Genomic DNA, 19913 nt, shown 5'->3' with positions numbered 1-19913 from the left:
CTGTATATATATATTCTCTAGGCACCCCCAGCAACAGAGATTTAGTGCAGGCATTCATACATATACGTAAGTATGTCACATTGTAGAGTTTTGCATATCTGGTTACTTAATATGCAAGACTATCTTAACTGAGTCATAACATCCCGTTTAAAGAGGAACCTTGCTTTGCATTTAACTGAGTGTGACTCAGGTGATGTTCACAGGTCATAGCGTTGTGCTGGCTGAGCTATAGAAATTAAACCCAGGAGGATATCCTGGATCTTATTCTCTTCCTCTTTACCACTAGACCTTATTGTATTCCTATGCTCATGCTGTACTCTTGCTCATATTGAACTTGACTCTTCAGTGGTCATACAGAAACAAAATGCAGCATGTTTTGTAATCCTTCATTAAGATCACAAACCGTAATAGATTTGCAAGGAATAATCTGGCTGCTGTGTATATTTGCCGGGTCCTTCTCATTCACTGAATGTTTAGTGCTCCATAAACACACACACGCCCAAGCTGTTCATGTGCTTTAATGTTTAAACAAATGATATCCAGGTACAGTAAGTGTAGTGTAGTCCAGAATGAAAACTGGTGGTCATGATGTGTAAAGCCCTGCATACCTGAGGAAACCTGTTTCAAGGAAAAAATGTTTCCTTGTGTACGCTGGTTGTTTCTGTATTTCCAGAAACAAGGAAACATGGTTCCCGGAGCAGACCGCCAGGGTTCTACAATTATAAGTGCAGCAACAGTCAGTGCAATAAGGCTAATTTTTTTTCCTCCACTTTTGGAGCATGCAGCAGGAATGATCACATGCTTCTTGAAAAGGTTTCCTGACAATTTTTGAAGAAAGATGTTTCCTCATGGATGCTGGGCACTGTTGTGCACATCCTTTCATTATATAAATGTTTAGCTGTCAAAGAAACACATCTTATAGTAATCAGTTATTTTTATTTTAAATATGGTATCTGGAATTCATAGGCCTTGTTTTGGAAGTCAGCCAAAACAATGAAAAGATAACCCCTTTGATCTTTTGTTATGGTTTTCATTCTATGATTGGATACATAGTCCACTTTCTGTTGTGGATCAAAATGCAGGATAATTCTTCATGTGTACCTTTACTAGATTCTCACGAAGCATTAAATTGAGTTGTCTCTGTGAATGTATTTACTTAAAGCCATTGATGTTTTTGTTTCACATGCAGACGCAGTACACCCAACGGCGGGGGGGTTGTAACTGAGAATGTCACTTTTATTTCAAACTAACATCTCACACAAGTATACACAGAGTATAACGGCAACTAAACATTGTGTGCTGTACAAGCACCTTTTCCCGTGTGCACGTCTCCTGGCCCAGCCCCCAGCTTGGGCGCTCCTGAGTACACCTCACTTCTTTTCAAATGCTTCCTAGATTAAGTTAAAAAACAATAACAACATCTGTGTTATGTGTGGCGGTCATCAAATCTCAAATCTCAGCTCAAATGTATGCTATTTTTCCCACAGAACCAATTTTAAAGCCAGTTTATATGAGGGGATATTAACTTTTATTACTGTCTATTTGCAATTTTAGACAATAGTCTATTTTATTGGCACTAGATAAGAAGGGGGTATAATAAAGGATATATATATATATATATATATATATATATATATATATATATATATATATATATATATATATATAGGTTGAAGGTCTCAAAACTATCCATGCAGCCTGCCATTGCTTCTTTGATTGGTGTGTGGCCAATTTTGTTGCCTGGAAACACCCTAGCAATAACTCCTCTTACTAAACAGCACCTGACTTCTATATCAAGATGAGTACATACAATAGGTAAATACTGCAGTTACACTAGGTTCAAATTACAATAAGTCTCCACATTTTCCAGTATTTTTTGTTTTGCATTTTTATTAAAAAAATACAAACAATATGTCAAAAATAAAAAAAAAACATACCACACCATTCCTCATGTAACACATGATATACTGCAGTGACTGTCTAGCACAGAGAACAATGGGTGGGCTCTGATACCTGTAGACAAACATGGAGGACAAGCTTAATTTTAAAAGTACATACAGCATTCAAGTATTGGGATAGAAGAAGAAATGCACTACTGAGTGTGCTTATTAGTACTGAACGCCTTTACATTTTTTAGGGCTCTTGTTAAAAATGGTCTATAGCCTCCCCTTTGTAATTGTATTTGAATGAATACAACAGGTGTTTACAAAAAAAAAGCACCCTTTTGTGTGCACTGGTTTTCAGGCTATTCCCCTGTAGGTTAGGTTTGGGGGGGGGGGTATAATACCGGTCATAAATAAATTATTACAATACTCCTGTATGATCATGGTAACCCTTCAGTAACAGTACAATACATTTGAACAAGAAATAAGGTAAACTCCTTGTCAGTACAGTTAAAAAATAAAGGTAGGTAATACTGAAACCTATTTTTTTTAAAAGCTACACATTTTCTGTACGAGCTTTACCTCAGCATATGAATGTAGCCATCTCATATCAGTCAGAAGTAGTTCAAAAGTGTATATTATTATTGTTATTATTATTATTATTATTATTATTCCTTCTAATCTCAATTTTTACTATATGTTTTTGTTTATGCTTAAATACATCTAAGTAACTCATGCTCCCTATGCTATTATTATATTAATAAAGCTTCTCCCGTAATCGTTTTGAAATGTATACTAAAATATAATTATGTTTTCTGCATTTGCTACATTCTTTCACAGTTTAGTCTTTTGCACTCAGCTTCTTCAGAAAAACAAACATTCTTGTTTATTTACATACAAGTTCAAGCTAAAGGGACACACACTACCACCTTTGAAACCTGCTTGCCAATGTGACATTCTAGAACAGCTGTAGAAGGTTATGAATACAATATACAAGTTGTGTTATTACTCAAGAAGGAAAACAAAATGTTCGATAACATTTGCGGGAATACCTCGTCTCATTTTTCAGTAGTGCCTTAATCAAACGTAATAATTATTTATATAATCGCATTGTTAAACGAGTATGCAAGTTAAAGTAAAATCAAGTTGATATTGAAGAATGAGATGAAAAAAAAAGTTTAACTTCCAAGCTACTGAGAAAAGTGAAGTAAACTGGTTTGATAAACCAGGCTCTAAAACTTGATAGTAATATAGCAAATTATCTAAAACAATACTAGATTAATTCCCAATTAGCACAGAGCTGATATCATAACTAGCACTGAATGGAAGATACGGTACTGACATGCCTTTTAACTGCAATTTTTCTGTTCAGTACTACAGCAAGCAACTAACTTGAATACTATTCCTCTAAACAAATTCTGCTTTCCTTATTGTTTTTTTACAAAACTAAGTTGTTGCATTGCTGACAAACACTTGGAATGTAAATATCACTTGCGATTACATTCATTTTTAAAGACATTGTAATTGTAAGATGAGAAAATCATTAAATAAAAAGAAAGATACTGTACACAGTGGGGCTTGTTCAGTTGATCTTAAAAGTAGCAGATCCTAATACCACTTTCATTCAAATCAATAGAAAACCTCCAAGAAATTACTGAACGAAATACACCAAAGAAACTGACTTTCTCCGTGAGAGGTGTTACTTCTCATTAAAGAAAAGTAGTGGTGGCGATATTAAGATCTGACTGTTTCGATCAGCTGAATACTTTTTGTTTGCATAATTGTTTACTTCAGTCATGCCTTGTGACCTAACATAGTGTGTGTGTCTTTAAATGCAAAAAAAATAAAATCCCAGAATTTACATATTCCATGCAAAATGCACTCCTCTCATACTTTAATTCCAAACATTCTGAAGGGCCTTGTCTTGTAGCCTTCCCTGAGCTACGAAACTGTTTGCCTTCTATTGGTTTTGGTATCTAGGTAATAAGTCTTGAGACGTGGATTATTTGATCAGAGCTGAACAGTTGCTCCATTTTTCTCTGTCACCTGAGAACACAGGTCTCTCAGGTGACAGGTAAATGACTCCAATAGGGGTGGAGCTTCCTTTGCAAAGCTGGATGTCAGCTATACAGAACTAGTGCACCTGTTGCGTTTACCAAGCACTTGCTGGTATTCTAGAACTAAGGGGGGGGGGGGAGTTTCATAAGCTACCAATACAGCAAGCATTGACCATGGAACCAAAGGGACCCAGTGACAAAGAAAAGGAAAAAGGAGGAAAAAAGAAAAATATGATATTTGTGAAACCTCGGCTGTACATCTTAGAGAGGCGGAAAACTGACACAATTGTTGCTGAGAATATTGCTGATGACTGTACTGGAGATGTCAACTCCGCCACCCTCAGAAGAAGCCAGTCTGACAGGACGGAATACAGCAAAAAACTTAAAGGTAACCGGCACTGATTGACTTTATGTATTCCTGTTTTTATTTGGCTTGGCTGTGAAAAAATGCAAATATCTGCTTTCACTTATGATAAATGTATTTAATTTTCAATAAAGCTTGTATTACTTGTAATCTGTGTATATACATATTTACTATTATGATATGGCAATGACAACTATCCAAGAATTAGCCATACTTGTTACTTTTGTTGAATTGTGTTTCCTTAACAATATTGCCAACCAACATAAAATGATTTAGGTGTGTCAAAGCCCCAGAAAGGTGAAAACCTTAAATTAGAAAAGCTGGAATTTTTCAGAAGAACATATATTTATTCAGGCTACTAAATCATAAAACAGCAATTTTTACTACTAATATGATGTTGATAGATGAAACGGTAGCCATGTAACATCAATCTCTCTTTTCTACTTTCACCTGAAGAAGAGACCTTTGAGATCTTGAAAGCTTGTGATTAATTATTGTTTAGTCAGTCCAATAAAAGGTATCACGTCTCCTTATCTTTGCCTGTACTACTGATATAACTGTTAATAGAAATGTTGCTTGAAATAGATTAATATTGATTTATTTTAGGAAAATAGACGGACGTTGTTAAATTCTGGTTATGAAAAACTTAATAAAAGTCACCTATATTCATATTTTCCATTCAAATGTAAACAGCGCCTGTGGTTGATACAAAGCCATATTTAAATATCTCACTGCTCAGACACCCAGCAACATATGCATAGCTGATAAGTGATGTAATTGTGAAACACCTCTGTGAATCAGCAGTATAAAATGCAATTTGTACTGATTATTTGAAGATAATCAGTCCACCTCCATAATAGTTTAGGACAAAATTAACCAGTTTATCTGCATTTCGTTCCAAAGTACAATAATGAAATACGGGTTCCACAGATTTCCTCCACATTGCATACACAAGGGCTTTTATTGGCCGGTTGTGAATAGCGTCTTTACCATGTGATTATGAGTTTCCTTTGAGACAAGTTCAAGGAAGCTTGTTAGCTGCCATTGTCTTTATTTTACAATAGTGGTTGGAATGTAATGCTTCAGGCAGACACAAGCCATTATGTGAACAGTGTGTGAGTCATTCTAAGCTTCCTTAAATTCAGCACTACAGACAGATTTAGGGACATTCATATAACGCAAGTAACAAGAATGGTGTTCTATCTAGTATATACAGTGCTGTAGTAATAGCATACATACCAAAGGCCTTAAAGATGCAGGATATTTGGAAAATAGATGTGAATTTCATTTTTTCTTTTTGCTTAAATATACCAGATTATTCTGAAAAGGATAAATAAAAAAATATATAAAATACTAGGGTGTGAGTTTTAAAAATGTTGTTATAATAATAATAATAATAATAATAATAATAATAATAATAATAATAATAATAATAATGATTAAATCATGTCTAAATACATATGTAAAAGACACATATTCTATCAGCTAATTTGTGTATTCAATGGTTTGTACCAAGGGGCAATGCTAGCAAAAGAGCTTCTAGAATGATAACATTTAAACAAAAAAAAAATACGTTTCCAAACTAGAACTAAACAGAGGTTTTAAGTATGAAGTTGGTTCTTTAAAACAATGTGTTATTTCCTTTGTGAAAAAGTAGTACAAATTACACTTTGAAGGTAATAGCTTTGATTTAGCCCCCATAGAAGCCATTGTTGTGTTAATTTCTAGTTTTGCTTGATAAACAGGTTCCTTGTCTCTTGTGTGGCAAAGTAAAGGTTTGGTAAATGCATCCCACTGTATACTGCATAACTCAGAGATACTGTACCTCAGGCCTCAGTTAGGTGGGCACACAGACATCGGTGTACAGGGGTTACGTGCAATTCTGGAAGGACCAGTGGTGTGTAGCACTTTTGTTACACTTTCGTGTAAATGGGATGATTAATTTGTTATATGGCACCCCTGAAAAGCTGTTCTTTAATATATAAAACAGAGAGGGTAGGAAAGGCAGCAGGTCTGTCTTTGAAAGAATCTGAGAGTAGGCATACATGTGCAAAGTTCTGTATCTGAAACGGCAAATTACTGATGTTTCAAAATATGATGATTACACCGTGTAACAATTTTTTTTTTTTTTTGGTTCCTGGGTAGTAAGTGTTATTTCCTAATTGCTTATGCCTCAAAAGTATAGAAAATGGCTATTATTCCCCACAAACTTTGCTTTTGTGACCAGGACAGTGATATTTTGAAATTTACCTATTTCCAATGAGAAAATGGGCGAATTTGTGTCTTTTCGTTCACATAAAGTCAGAAAAAAACAATATATGAATCCAAATTAACATGTATTTAAACTAAAGTAATACAACAATGACTACAAAAGATTTAGAAGTGAGTAGTTTTTCGAGATTTACGATTATACTGTAAATCACTTTCACGAATCAGCCCCCAAATGTAGTCTCCCATCATGTTCTCATTATACTGTCCTTGGTAACGGCGTTCAAAGTCCAGTATATCCTGGTGGAAGCGCTCGCCTTGCTCCTCCGAGTATGCTCCCATGTTCTCCTTGGATTTATCAAGATGAGCATCAAGGATATGGACTTTGAGGGACATCCTACAGCCCATTGTGCCGTAGTTCTTCACCAGAGTCTCAACCAGCTCCACATAGTTTTCGGCCTTGTGATTGCCCAGGAAGCCCCGAACCACTGCGACAAAGCTGTTCCAAGCCGCTTTCTCCTTACTAGTGAGCTTCTTGGGGAATTCATTGCACTCCAGGATCTTCTTTATCTGTGGTCCGACGAAGACACCGGCTTTGACCTTTGCCTCAGACAGCTTAGGGAAGAAGTCTTGAAGGTACTTGAAGGCTGCCGACTCCTTATCTAGAGCTCTGACAAACTGTTTCATAAGGCCCAATTTGATGTGCAGTGGTGGCATCAGCACCTTCCGGGGTCCCAGCCATACTCATCATACTTCAAGGCTTCCAGCAAGGTCTTGATGCTGTTGTAATCCTCTTTGAGGTGCACCGAGTGAGCCAGGGGAAGAGACGGGTACTTGTTACCATTATGGAGCAGCACGGCTTTGAGGCTCCTGGATGAGCTGTCAATGAAGGACAGTATAACGAGAACATGATGGGAGACTACATTTGGGGGCTGATTCGTGAAAGTGATTTACAGTATAATCGTAAATCTCGAAAAACTACTCACTTCTAAATCTTTTGTAGTCATTTTTGTATTACTTTAGTATAAATACATGTTAATTTGGATTCATATGTTGTTTTTTTCTGACTTTATGTGAACGAAAAGACACAAATTCGCCCGTTTTCTCATTGGAAATAGGTAAATTTCAAAATATCACTCCTGGTCACAAAAGCAAAGTTTGTGGGGAATAATAGCCATTTTCTATACTTTTGAGGCATAAGCAATTAGGAAATAACACTTGCTACCCAGGAACAAAAATTGTGTTACATAGTGTTATAGGACACTATTGAGCAGCTGACAGGTACTGTATCCATTCAGACCAATTAAAATACCTTTCATACTGTACTTGTCGCGTCCAATCTGTCTTACTATGGTCGGCCATGGTGGTCAGTCAGTCTTAGTATTTTTTGTCGATCTCCAGTAGATAAATAAACAGGTACTCCTCATTATTGCTCAGGCTGGATGATTATGTTTCAGTTTCACATCAACAGGACAACAGGCCTTTATTTTAAGACTGTGATAAACAAACAAAAAAACAACAACAAAAAATCCCACAAAATAAAAAATAGAATAGTTCTTTATAAAGTCTTATGAAGTTGCATTGAACAATAGTATTGTGTGACTTTATTTATGTTCATTCAAGAGCTTATTGTTAACATTTGAACTAGCTGCACAAAGCCTGCAAAGTTTGAATCTCCAATAGATTCTATAGTGGATGTCAGCTTCCATGGATGTGTACAGTATAAAAGTACTTGGACTGAGTTTGAAATCATAAATCTCAATATAATGGACCATAGTCAGAAAAGATTAATGACTGTTCAAAGGAATGTTTTGTTGACTTTTTTTTCAAGCTTATTTTGATTAATTAATTCAAGTTTGCAGTTCATTAAACCCTTTTCAGTTGTTTTAGAGGGGGTTTATTTAATTATGGTTTTTTTTGTATAAATAGGGCCCAATATTACATTGCAAAATGTGGCATTTCCCCCGGAACTGGATCACAGTACAATCAGTCCAATGTACAGCAGCCTGGCCTAAATACTGAGTCATGGGATCTATTCTTATGCTTTAAAACAAAGGTTCCCAACCAGTGATCCATGAGCAAATCTCAGCTAGCCCAAAATAGTGCAAATGCATGTAGCACCCTCCTGGACTGTTATCTGCTAATATGAACACAGGATATTAGCAAGCAAAAGATGTGCCTCCAAACAACATCATAGTTGCATTTGATTATTATTATTATTATTATTATTATTATTATTACTACATATTATCACATGCTGCCATCATGCACAAAAGAAAATGTATAATATTTTCAGTATCTAACTGGTACAGTTTGTAGTATAAAATCTTTTTTACTACTAAATCTTTGCTTCAAATGGTGGTTCGTACCTTGAAAAATGATCTAAACATCAGGGATCAAACACTGCCACAATTCAATTCATAGAGCAAACATGGACCTCTTTAGTGTACATTTATTGTTATCAGATATGTTAATAAATGGGCATCACTATGATTAATATTGAGTTTAGGATGGCGTGTTTAGATCCACAAGTTAAAATGGACCCCAATTGAACAATAAATAAAAAAGGCAACTGCACCCTTAAAATTCACCCTCCACTTAACCGACTGCATTCATCTGGATTACTTCAGTAAAACGATATCTTAAACAATATAAATGTAGTTTTTATTTGCTTTACATATCATTAAATGCAACTGTAACTACATCAGTGTAATAGGCTTGGCGTCATCATCAATAAATTGTGAATGCATCACCTATGTTGCTTTAACAAGCTAAAACAATGGAATGCCTGAGCTGTTTAAGCATTACATCATTCTAGGTGATTAATGCTGTAACCTGATACCTGTTCCCTTCCCAAGCCCTTCTGGGAAAGAGGAAGTAGTCTCTGTGTTAAAGGAGCTCATTATAGTGTGAAGTCATTCTTTTTCCTGAATCTACACCACATTGCTGCTTCAGTTGTGAGGCTGGAACCTAATGAAAGAATGATCATCACTTTGATGAAAAGCTGACCACAATTCTTAGTAGAGCTTTGCACCTAAGTAAGCTGTGTCACAGATCACTCACAACCTAACATTACATTGACAGCTGGTTTACTGGAGAATGGCTACATTTGCATACTGGCACACACATTTCTGGTGGGTTTAGGTTATCCATCTGACTGAATTGAGAAGGACCAAGAACAGGTTTCAATTAGAGTGCAGTAAAACAGTAATAACTATGATAAACAATGGTAAACTTAGGTATATGTACAGTATAGGCATAAGTAAACTGCAAAATTATCAACTGAGAACCAGCTACAGCCACGTTGTCCATACACACAACTGTAAACACTATAGCAGTGCCCCCCCCCCCCCCCCCCAGCACTGACACTCTTCACTATATGCAAGAAAGAGACAGCACTCGTAACTGATTTATAACAACTTTTCACAATATGCCCTGAAAATAGCTAATTTCATAAATGTAATAGAAATGACAAAACAATACTTTTGAACAAAATCTAATATAAAGGAAAAACCTGCTCCTTTCAATACAATGTAATGATAGAGGCATCTTGAATAGACAGCCACCGTTATTAAACAAACCCAAACATGTCAAGTTGGTGACTGAGTAATTTACTAGCTTTCTTTGAACCAGCTTAACCAGTTTGTGAAAAGTACTGTCCGCTTTTGAAGTTATCATCTGAAATCTCGCTGCCAGTGCCTCCTCAAAAGTTGCCATAGGAACCATTTACTAAATCATCTCACCTAATCTCCTGTAAGTGAAAGATGCCAATAGTACTGGCCCATTCCGTGTACTAATTTACCACAACTAGCCATTTAATACTAGAATGATCAGATATCCTCATGCTATATAAGTTCCATGAAGTTGGATTTAAAGTAGAGCTTATTTTATACTCTCGAATCTAATGATATTGACAGAACCTCACAGATTAAAGCAACAGCCACAACTTGGGATGTGATATTGTTTTTTTTTTATTTTGACCTTAGAATGTCAGAATGTTTGAAGGGTGCCCCATATTTGTTTGAGGATACAAATACTAGATGCAGACAGGCTTTCATGCATGTTGACAAAATGTTTAAGACAAAGGATTTAGGAATGTTAATCAATATTATGCATCCTGAGCCATTTAAAAAAAAGGCATAATACCACAGTAGTGATGTCAAAAAGTGATAATTTCTCTAGAGGAAAATATACTTGAACTTTGACCCATTTGACTCGAACACAAAATGTCTCGTTTTCAATCATTCAACAACACCCACAGTACAGAAGTGTTCATTAATGATCAACAAAATGAGAATACGTTAAAAAAAATAATAATAATTAGGTAAAGCTGGTACATTCGTATCTCAGAAACTGGAGAAGAAAGGGAAATTAAAACAAGGTAAAGGCAATCATTCAAATAAGCTGACACACTAATTGACGGATAACGACAGAATGTCTGTACAACATTTAAAAAAAACAAAACTGTACTGCTGAACCACGTTGTCTTTAATATAAGCATCACAAGGGTATCCATGTATTATAAAAAAAAAATAATAGATGGGCCTCTTCAGTAAGTTACAGCAAAACAATTCCATCTCGGGTTTCTGTGACAGTTTATAAATGACTCGACCTGCTCGTAATTTATGACATCACAGAAACCCTAGATGGAATTATTTTCCTGTAACTCACTGAAGCCCATCTATTATTCTCTCTCTCTCTCTCTCTCTCTCTCTCTCTCTCTCTCTCTCTCTCTCTCTCTCTCTCTCTCTCTCTATACATATATATATATATATATATATATATATATATAATGTGTGTGTATAATTGTATAAACAAAATTAAGTCTAAATTGTTTATCAAACAGTGAACATTAACAATGTAACATTTACATTTGACGATATCTCATTTCTTTTTTGCAACAGCATTTTGAGAGGATTTGTACTATTGGATTCATGTATAAAGGTGTTATTACTTAAAGTAATTGTAGGCAACAAAATAATTTCATAAATCATAACTGTTTTGCACTTTCATTAGCAAAACAGGGTCTTCTGGGTCAAAGCACGTTACTTGCTGAAAGCATGTCAGTCAAAAGGTGAAGCAGTTGACAAGTCTAACATTAACTGAAAGCATGGATTCCATTAACCAAGTGTAGTAACATATATCATGTTTATAAAAATAAAAATACTAGTTTACAATGACATGCGTTTTTTTTTCCAAAATGGGGGAAGGTTAGACTACAATAATTTAAAAAAAAGTGCTGGCATTTACATCACTTCTTTATTTTTAATGGATGACTGAATAAGTGAATGTAACACAAGACAATACACAGAAAATAAAGGTTAAAAAATTGCTTGTTACAGCAAAAACAAATCTGCTTTTAAACTGGTTTCAGACTGCACCAAAATATTATTGCTGTTTATAGTATATGAATACATCCTCAGTTGGGAGGGTCTAGTGAATTTCTATAATTTTTCATTGAAATTGTACCTACATACTGAAATTCAGACATTTTAATTTGCACATATCTTCCTTTAGTTAAACTCTTTGATACCCAAGTATATTTTGCCTCTAATTGCAGAGAAAATGGCACCGCAAGAAATTTCAACACCCTCCTCCCCGACCATCGATTTGGAAGAGCTGAAGAAGAGGATGATGGACAAGAGGTCTAAAGTTATCCATGAACTGGTTCAGACAGAGAAAGATTACCTCACTGATCTTGAGCTTTGTATTAAGGAAGTAGTTCAGCCACTGAGAGACATACAGGTAATGCAAGTTCTGCTTCAAAGAAAAAAAGCATTGTGTCTGTACAATTGTTTCTAATTGCCCTAAGGTATCAACTAATCAGCATGCAGTTGTATTATTTTAACTACCGGTATACATAGCATTTATAGAAGTTGTTTGGTGGGGACTCGCTAGTCTTGTAAATAAATATAATCTTTGATTAATGACCCTGCATAATGTAAGTAATAGTTAATGACAGGATGTACATTACAATTCTAGAATTCCATTAAGGCAAAGCCCACGTTCTTTTATTTGTGCCTATCAAATCTTTGTACTGAAATACACATTTTGTATGTCTTATAACTATCTAATACCAGTAAAGCTCTCATGCAGTGAGTAATATCGGTTCCAAAAGTAGTAAGAGTATACGATAACGATGCACTTTGAAGGTTTATAAATATTCAGTGTATGATTTTTACATATTCACCTGGGAGACTCTAATCCCCTAGAATGGTTTAGGATAAAGGCAGGTGGGAGTTTGAAATCCACCATATGTAATGCAGCACGGAGGCATAGTGGCAGGATATTTCATACAAAGAAGGCTTAAATGATTTTGGACTCACCCTGTATTTTCAGTTTGACCCTTATACCATTTGGCAGTAATAACAACCTATAAACAGACTTCTTTGAGCTCCAGGCAGTCTTATGGTTTGTTGCCTTAAAATGTCAATTGTTAAGGGGATGAAGGGTTGAATTGCAGGTGCAACGCAATTTGTTTTGTGAATTGAAAATCAGACATATCACTGAACAGCATATGGCAGACAAGGCCTATCACTCTACAGATGGCTCATTGACACTCTCCATTTCTGCCTTTAGGTTGTGGATGTGGACCGACTGTTTACTAACATTGAATCTGTCTGTGAGGTGTCAGCTAAACTGTTGTCCAAATTAGAAGAGGCCATAGCAGAAGCAGATCCTGAGAGGCAAATAATTGGTAATCCCTTAACCCTGCACAATTGCACTGGCTAAATTTAATCATACATGTCTGATCTATAAGCCAACTGCTGTAAAGAATAGTAAATGTGATGTCATGGTTAAACACTGAGCAGTATTGTTTTTAAATACATGGTAAACCACAGTAAAGCTTGGCAAAAAAGTTTGCGGAAATTCCTGAGCAATTTAACATGTTTAACATGATAACACTTTTAATAAGTGTCTTCTGTTCATATGTAATTACACATGGGGATGAGTATGATTAACTATAACATCATAAAGAAGTAAACAATCTTTCCTACTTAACCCTAACAGTGAAACTTCATAACTGTGCTTATAAGTAAGTGTTCAATACTTCCTGAATTGATGCACATCCATATATAATTTGAATTACTGAATTTACTGTACAGTATGAAGAGGGCATGCTGAGAAGGTACATATTACATATTAGAAGGTACGTTATTACATATTAGAAGGTACATATTCTTAACACACTGTACTATTATTTAGTGTCTGTGCTCCTTTTTTTTCTTTCTAGGTGAAGCATTCATAGAGATTAAATCATCACTAGAGGAAGCCTATAAAATATACTGCTGTCAACATGACGATGCCAACAGTTTATTAAAGTCCTATGAAAAAGATGAAGAAGTTAAAAGGCATTTCAGAAACTGTGTTCTGTCCCTGAAGTAAGCCTCATATAAAGTTCTACTTGGCTGTGCAACGTAATAATATACTGTAATACATACATTTAAATATAACATTAATACTGGTTTTACAGACCCCAATGTATATTACCTTAGGTGAGGTAGCCCAGGATTAGAGCTAATCTGGGCCTGGGAAACCAGATGTACAAAGTATGCAGAAAATATAATGTAACATTTAAAAAGTGCCCAGTACTGTAGTAAACTAGGCTAAGCAATACATTATTGTGTTATGTTGTCTGTACCAGCAAAATCAGTCATGTTAGTGTAATACTGAGACACTGGTTCATAAGAAAATGTTACCACAGTGGTACATACTATTATAGCAATGATTCATATAATTGTATCTGCCCTAGTGCCATGATTGCCCCTTAATACAGACCATTGGATTGCTGTTTGTAAGAGTGAGGATCGATTACACTATTGGCCTACCATAATAACACCAGGGTTGCTAATACGAAAATAAATGCCTCCTACATTGATAATCTTGTTTTAGGAACTAAAATAATGCCTGATGTTAATGCTGAGCTTTCTTAATATCAATAGTTTGTGTTTGCGATAGCATGTTTACTGTTTTTGTGGATGAAAAAGGCTTTGTTTTTCAATAAACATACAATTTACATGCACAATACATATACTGTGCCCAGTCAGATTGTTATACCTGTGTGGCATTCTGACTTATTTATTATTAGTTTCTTAATACTAACCCAAATGGAAAACCATTGAAAAATCCTATAGTTCTATTATGTTTCTGTAATTAGAATAATTAAGTTACACTTTTACAATGGGGTGTTTACACTTATATGTATAGTATTTCATATAATAACCGAAAAACTTAACTTTTTCTTTATTTGTTTCTGTTACAGAAAAATATATGACAGGGAGTAAGTATCTTTTCCATTAAGTATTTTAATATGAATATATTAGAGGTGTTGGGTAAAGGATTTAAATCCATGTATATCATGCATTTTGTTTTATTATCTAATGAAAACACACTGCCATATCAAATGGGGCAGGTGGTGCAGTTGTTAGAACACTCACCTTTTTAACCTCTGACCTTAAATCCATATGAAATCACCTTCAGCCTATTTCTTGATCAATGAATATCTACCCTTAGAACAACTCAGAAAGTAATAATTTGGGACAGAGTCAAAGCAGTGGTGTGGAGGTGCAAAATAGCTGTTAACCCTCTAGTGTTAATGAAAGGTACTTTTAAAAAGGCAAGTTTAAAGTTCCAAAACTTGCATGAGATAAAAATAGTGAAAGAACATAACATGTTATGATTGGATAAACATAATCAATGTAATGCGCTCAATTTAATAAACCTGCTGCACTGGCTCACAAGAGCTGCTCTAAGCAAGGAGAGGCAAATGAATACAGCTCATAAAAACATTCAACTCCACACCTGTTCGTGTATCTGTTATTTTTACGAGTTCATTAAGAAGGAGTGTATGTGGGGTGAGACGAGGAGTTGTGTTCTTTGTGAATATAAGAAGCAGTGTCGTCACGTGGGGTGTCAAAAAACCAAGATAGCATGGTGAGTTGTGCAGGACATCAGTGCATTTGGATTGTTATGCCATGTACCAGGGATATACGGTAGAGGTTTAAGAATAGGCAACATATTTAGTAATTTGTTTGTTTGTTTTCTTGTGTTTTAGAGGAAAGCCAAATTTGTTAGACATGGGATCCCTCATGATTAAACCTGTCCAGCGTGTGATGAAGTACCCACTGCTTTTAGGTGAGCTGTGGAATTCTACACCCGACTGCCACCCAGACAACAAACCTCTGGAAGAAGCCCTAGCAGCAGTGAAAAGAATCAACACCAATATCAATGAATTTAAACGAAGAAAAGACATAGGTGAGGGAATGGCAGGGTTACTGTCGGTGTAGAGGCTAGGTCCCTGCTAACCTGGTTTAAGAGCTTTCTTACAAGCTATGCCAGTTAACATTATAATGAAGGTCACCCTCCATTTCAGTCATTAACAAAGCAACATAGTTAACTTCTCATTTCTTAGAACATGCACTTGCTTCATAGCTTCCTTCTTTATATTGTTTCTACACTACTAACAATACTTTGCATATTCACAGCAACACTATATACATTTCACGATTGAATGGGTCTACATGGTTACTGATGATTTGAATATTAATTAGGCTTCGAAGCTGGCTTGGGAAGCCTATTGCTATTGTTAGGATTTTTCTTATTAGGCTTCCTGTTGTTGTTGTTGTTGTTGTTGTTGTTGTTGTTGTTGTTGTTGTTCTTCTTCTTCTTCTTCTTCTTCTTCTTCTTCCATCAACTTCAAACTGCTCCTGTTTGCATGTGGTGTAACCAGTCAACATGAAACTTGGTAGGTATCATCCTGTGTAGATTACAGTTCAGATGCAAAAAAATTGCACTCCTGCATCAACCAAGATGGATGTTTTTTGGAAAAAACCTTTCAAAATCTTCTTCTTGGGAACCGGTGAACCGATTGATCTCAAACTTTGCATATGTCATCAGCAACCAAACCCACTTCAAGTTTGCAAAGCTGAAGTTGCTGCGATAAATTTTACTATAAAAATGGCTGCCACAAATTTTACCGAAACTTGCCCCTAACAGCAAACTGCATTTATTTGAAAGCCGTTTGACAAACTCCAAACTTGGTAGTCATCGTCCCGGTGACAATGGAATACAAATATGTCAAAATGTTGATGTTTTGTAAAACAATATGGCCACCAGACGTACATTTACGTCTTAAATTTAAAACTGCCTCAGTTCATAAATGGTTTACTTGACTAATTCCAAATTTCACACGCATCATCCCTGTCACTGTCTCAGTACAACTCACTCTTAAAAAAATGGTGTTGACCTAACTAAAATGGCTGTCTGACCCATTTTTTTTAGAGACCTTTCGAAATCTTCTTCTTAGGAAGTGGTGGAGTGATATCACCAGCAACCAAATCTGCTTCAAGTTTTGCGAAGCAGAAGTTGCTGCGATAAATTGTACTATCAAACTGGCTGCCACCAAATTCGCCAAAACGCACACCAAACAACAAACTGCTTCTGCTTGAAAACCATTTAACCAACTTACTCCCAACTTGGTAGGCATCATCCCGGTTACAATAGAATTCAAATATGGCAAAATGGTGTTGTTTTGTTAAACAAGATGGCTGCCGGACCTACATTTTCAAATTAAATTTAAAACTGCTTCAATTTAAAAACGGTTTACTTGATTAACTCCAAACCTAAAAACCATCATGCCTGTCAGTACAATTAACTTTTTCAAAAATGGTTTTTGTGCATGAACCTAGATAGCCACCCAACGCATTTTTTGGAAAAAACTTTGAAAATCTTCTTCTGGAGAACTGGTGAAGTTACTGATTTCAAACTTGTAAAATATCAAGAACTAAACCTGCTTCTTACAGTAATTGCTTAAGTGTTTGGTACTGGTACTATTGCTTGGGAGCTGTAAAACTGCCTGGCATTTCTAGTTAAATATTGAAATACTACATAATTTTGGGTTGTGAGGAAGAAATTTCCATTACACTGAGGAGGAAATACATTACTGAGCACCTGCATTTACAAATTGAGCTCTTACATAAGCACAGTGGGGCAACTCAGACTGCCTATATTCTCTTTAGAAACTACAGGTTATGTTTCTTACATTCTAGTTAATAAATCATGTCATGATCATGATCAAGTCAGTAACCAAGATAGCATCCAGTAAAACACATGCCCAAACATTTCTTAGTTAGTAAGTAATCAATGTTAGTAAATCAGTGGAGCGGAAACTTGATTTTTTTAAAAAAAAGATTGGTTGATATAACCAAGGTTAGTTTTGATATATGTTGTGCCTAGATTATTATTTCTGCTCCCCTGAATAATGCTGACAGCTGCTGGATGCTGCACGAGCTCCAGATCATTGCAAGAGGGTATACTGTACAAGTTCTCTCAAGTTCTACTGTTCTTGGTAGAAATATGGCTTGGTTCATGAAGAATGAAAAATAATTTTGTTTATTACTCACTATAATCATTACAGATGCTTGTTTATATTTGTTACTCAGCACAACCCTAATAGATACTTAGGGAGTGATGTAAGGAAATGTGTAAAGTGATTTGCGGGTGCAAAACCCCCATAATGCTGCTGTGTTTAGCAGCCGTAAAGTCTGATTTTACCAGTCGCTAAAAATGCAGTATATGTAAAGAATGGTGTTCATCTGGCGTTCTGCACCCGCTATCAAATTTGCACTTTGCCATCATTAATCCATTTACTGGACATGATCGAGGGCTGCATGGAACAAGAGACCTTGGGAATTGATAATAGAAGATACGTGCGTATAGTTTAGAAAAGAGTAAGGAGTTTCCCCTTCCTGCCCTCGCGGAGGTGAGACTGAACCATTCGGTCTTCAAGGCTGGGAAGCAACCGATACTTCCCCCAAGGATGATCTAGAGTAGAGAATGGGAAGATAACAGTGATAGTTACATTTGGCTGGGGGTCCCCCTTGACTTGCGGAGAACCTTCCTCGTGGAGGATGAATCCAGCGCCAGCTGGGCTTCTAAAGTTGGGAATTGAGCTTCACTTACCCCCAAGAGGGAGACCTTTGCAGAGGTGGGCATAGTTGCTGAGGTGTAGTAGCCGAATAGAAGAGGAAGCCTAGTGGGGGAGGAGGGGAGGATAGTGGAAAACAAAAAAACGCAAGACAGAGAGCAAACTCAAGGCTTGATGTTTAAATAGGGGATTAGCAGATGCTATTGGTAGGAAGGAAGTAGGGGGAGAAGCCCTCATTCATGCTCCCTGAATAACACTAAAGTTTACAATTAAAATGATACTGAAATGCATTCAAATGAAGAAAAGAGCATGGAATTGGGCGGGATCTGGATACTAAGCGGGCGCAAACATTATATTGTGATGTAAGGATTTTGCCTTGCACTTAGGCAATTGCTGACACTCCAAACACTTTACACCTCTTCTTACAAGGTGCAAACCATTGTAGAAGCGAGTAACTAAGAGCTGTGTAAAAGCACACACCTGTAGAGACCTGTCATTGGCTTCAGGATGGCTGCTGTGGTACACTTCCTGATGGCTCTTGTTGAGGAGAGGCAGGAACATGTTTGGAGGAGAAGGGCAAGACGAAGAAGACCCTGCATATTCAATCCCAGGGTCACTTTGTTTGGGAGGATGCGGTGCTAAAGGGTTATCGTCTCACTCCGCAGTTCATCCTAGACCTCATAGCTGAATTGAAGGATGAGCTGTACCCCGTGTCACTCTAAGGACTGCTATCCCTGCACATGTGAAAGAGCTGTGTTCTCTGCACTACTTAGCCTCTGGTTCCTTTCAGACCACAGTTGGAATGTCTGGAGGGATAGCCCAATTCACCTTTTCCAGAGTGCTTTGCACATTTCTGGATGTCATGATGAATAGGGCAGGCCAATACATTTCATTTTCTAAGGATACTTGCATAACTGATGTTGGCAGAGGCTTTTCCAAACAACTGTTTCATGCTGAGCTCCTTCTCAGAAAACTTCATTTTGTTCTGTGTGCCAAGGGGACTTTGCTGCCCTTCCACTGACACATTTTTTTGCTTTGTATTTGTACTCTACCAATGTCATACAGCGACTTTTGCTCTCTGTACTTCTAACTCTGCCAGTGCGGCCTCTAAATAGACAGATGCGTTCACAGATAGACCCTCATTATCATATTTGTGCATCTTAATCTTACATAGGGTGCAGTGCAAAATAATTGCCTGGCCGCAATTCAAATAGAATTTTGTATCCACAATGATTTGCACTGCGCCTATACTTACATCACCCCCTTAATGTTTACCTTTTCAGTGCTCTTTTGTAATCCCCATACTGTGAATAAAGTTTGTCTGGAGGGAATCTTATAAAAAAAAATGTATAGTGCAGTACTAGCTGTGGAACAATATATTTCCCTAGATCGGCTGAACTGTCTTCTTCAGTGTTCGTAAATACTCCCTAACGTTTTCATGTGTTTTGAAAGCTAATAATACATTTAAAACTCTC

The 19913-nt window shown here is 36.3% G+C and overlaps 1 protein-coding gene across 2 annotated transcripts in view; it reads left to right on the top strand.

Moving 5' to 3' along the window:
• LOC117421077 (rho guanine nucleotide exchange factor 38-like) overlaps nucleotides 1-19913 on the top strand; it is a 46222-nt gene that overhangs the window by 2993 nt on the left and 23316 nt on the right. The window contains exons 1-6 of one of the 2 annotated variants that reach the window (XM_034034989.3): nucleotides 2584-4328; nucleotides 12073-12257; nucleotides 13092-13209; nucleotides 13747-13894; nucleotides 14776-14793; nucleotides 15568-15767. In XM_034034989.3, the coding sequence (XP_033890880.3) occupies nucleotides 4115-4328; nucleotides 12073-12257; nucleotides 13092-13209; nucleotides 13747-13894; nucleotides 14776-14793; nucleotides 15568-15767 (883 nt within the window). In that variant the 5' untranslated portion in view covers nucleotides 2584-4114. Of the gene's footprint in view, nucleotides 1-2583; nucleotides 4329-12072; nucleotides 12258-13091; nucleotides 13210-13746; nucleotides 13895-14775; nucleotides 14794-15567; nucleotides 15768-19913 lie in introns of those variants that run through there. The other variant, XM_059029581.1, reaches the window with a different exon arrangement.

Source organism: Acipenser ruthenus, chromosome 1 (genome assembly GCF_902713425.1).
Source record: "Acipenser ruthenus chromosome 1, fAciRut3.2 maternal haplotype, whole genome shotgun sequence".
Taxonomy (NCBI): Eukaryota; Metazoa; Chordata; class Actinopteri; order Acipenseriformes; family Acipenseridae; genus Acipenser; species Acipenser ruthenus.
This window is presented reverse-complemented; position numbering and strand designations above follow the sequence as displayed.